The 955-nt window shown below is 32.0% G+C and overlaps 1 protein-coding gene across 1 annotated transcript in view; it reads right to left on the bottom strand.

Annotated features, from left to right (window-relative positions):
- The window catches only part of LOC119589154 (phosphatidylinositol 4-phosphate 5-kinase type-1 beta-like), a gene marked incomplete in the record, with an annotated part of 149444 nt that overhangs the window by 75387 nt on the left and 73102 nt on the right, over window positions 1–955 (bottom strand). Inside the window, 1 exon segment of the mRNA XM_037937732.1 lies at window positions 307–366. Within this exon segment, the coding sequence (XP_037793660.1) occupies window positions 307–366 (60 nt within the window).

The following is a 955-nucleotide window of genomic DNA, read 5'->3' as shown; positions in this document are numbered from 1 at the left end:
TGTGGAAGCATAAGATTCTGTCCTTTCCAACTATGCTATGGCTTCTAATCTACCTTATGATGGCGAACTGGCTGACAATGTAACCCACAGCAAACTTTGGGACCTCTTGTCTTCAAAGAAAAATTAAAGTTGGATTCAACTGGATCCTGACTGTCACAACTTGTTCCAATTATGTTACAACCAAAGATAATGAGTATGACAACCAACAAAGTGATCTGTAAAAACTTGTTATGACAATAACTTGGCATTAACATATACAATGTATACATATATTAATGTCACATTAAGAAACAGTTTCATCATTACCTGATAATTATAGAGCCCAAAAAACTTTGGTAATAATGTTCTAGGATTCTGGTTCAGATTCTGAAAAGAAAAATATTTCATTAGACAACTTTATATCTGCACTGCAAATAATTAATAATTTCTTTAAATGTCTTTGCAAATTGGCAAATTAGGGTAATATATAGACACTAGCTTGAAACATAAATGGTCACACTTCATTACATCAATCACAGTCCTGGTCACTTCTCTTTCTTACACAGTGTACCAATCTGCAAATCCAGCTCAATCTTACTACTGATATCATTATAACAATATAACAAATTCCAAATACATATACAGCTCCAAGCTTTATTGGTTCTTGAGTTAGAAGAACAAACTTCAAGAACGATTTTATTCATTTAAAAAATATTCTTAGGATCTTTATTACAAAGATATTGATTACAATAATTCACTCCTCATCACTACAAAATTTCTAATCAATTCCCTTGGGAGAAAAGGACAAAAAAGTTTGCAATTTGGGTACATGTAAGGTAATAGGCTAAATACCTCCATGGCCATGGCTCCATAAATGCTTAGTCACAAGGAGGTGATTACTGATTACTATTCTCTGAATTTCTAGAAAGAAAAGTTTCTATTTTCATAACCATTTGTATTACTACAAAGGTTACAG

This window comes from Penaeus monodon, chromosome 25, assembly GCF_015228065.2.
Source record: "Penaeus monodon isolate SGIC_2016 chromosome 25, NSTDA_Pmon_1, whole genome shotgun sequence".
Classification (NCBI taxonomy): domain Eukaryota; kingdom Metazoa; phylum Arthropoda; class Malacostraca; order Decapoda; family Penaeidae; genus Penaeus; species Penaeus monodon.
The sequence above is the reverse complement of the archived record's forward strand: the minus strand, read 5'-3'. Positions and strand labels throughout refer to the sequence as shown.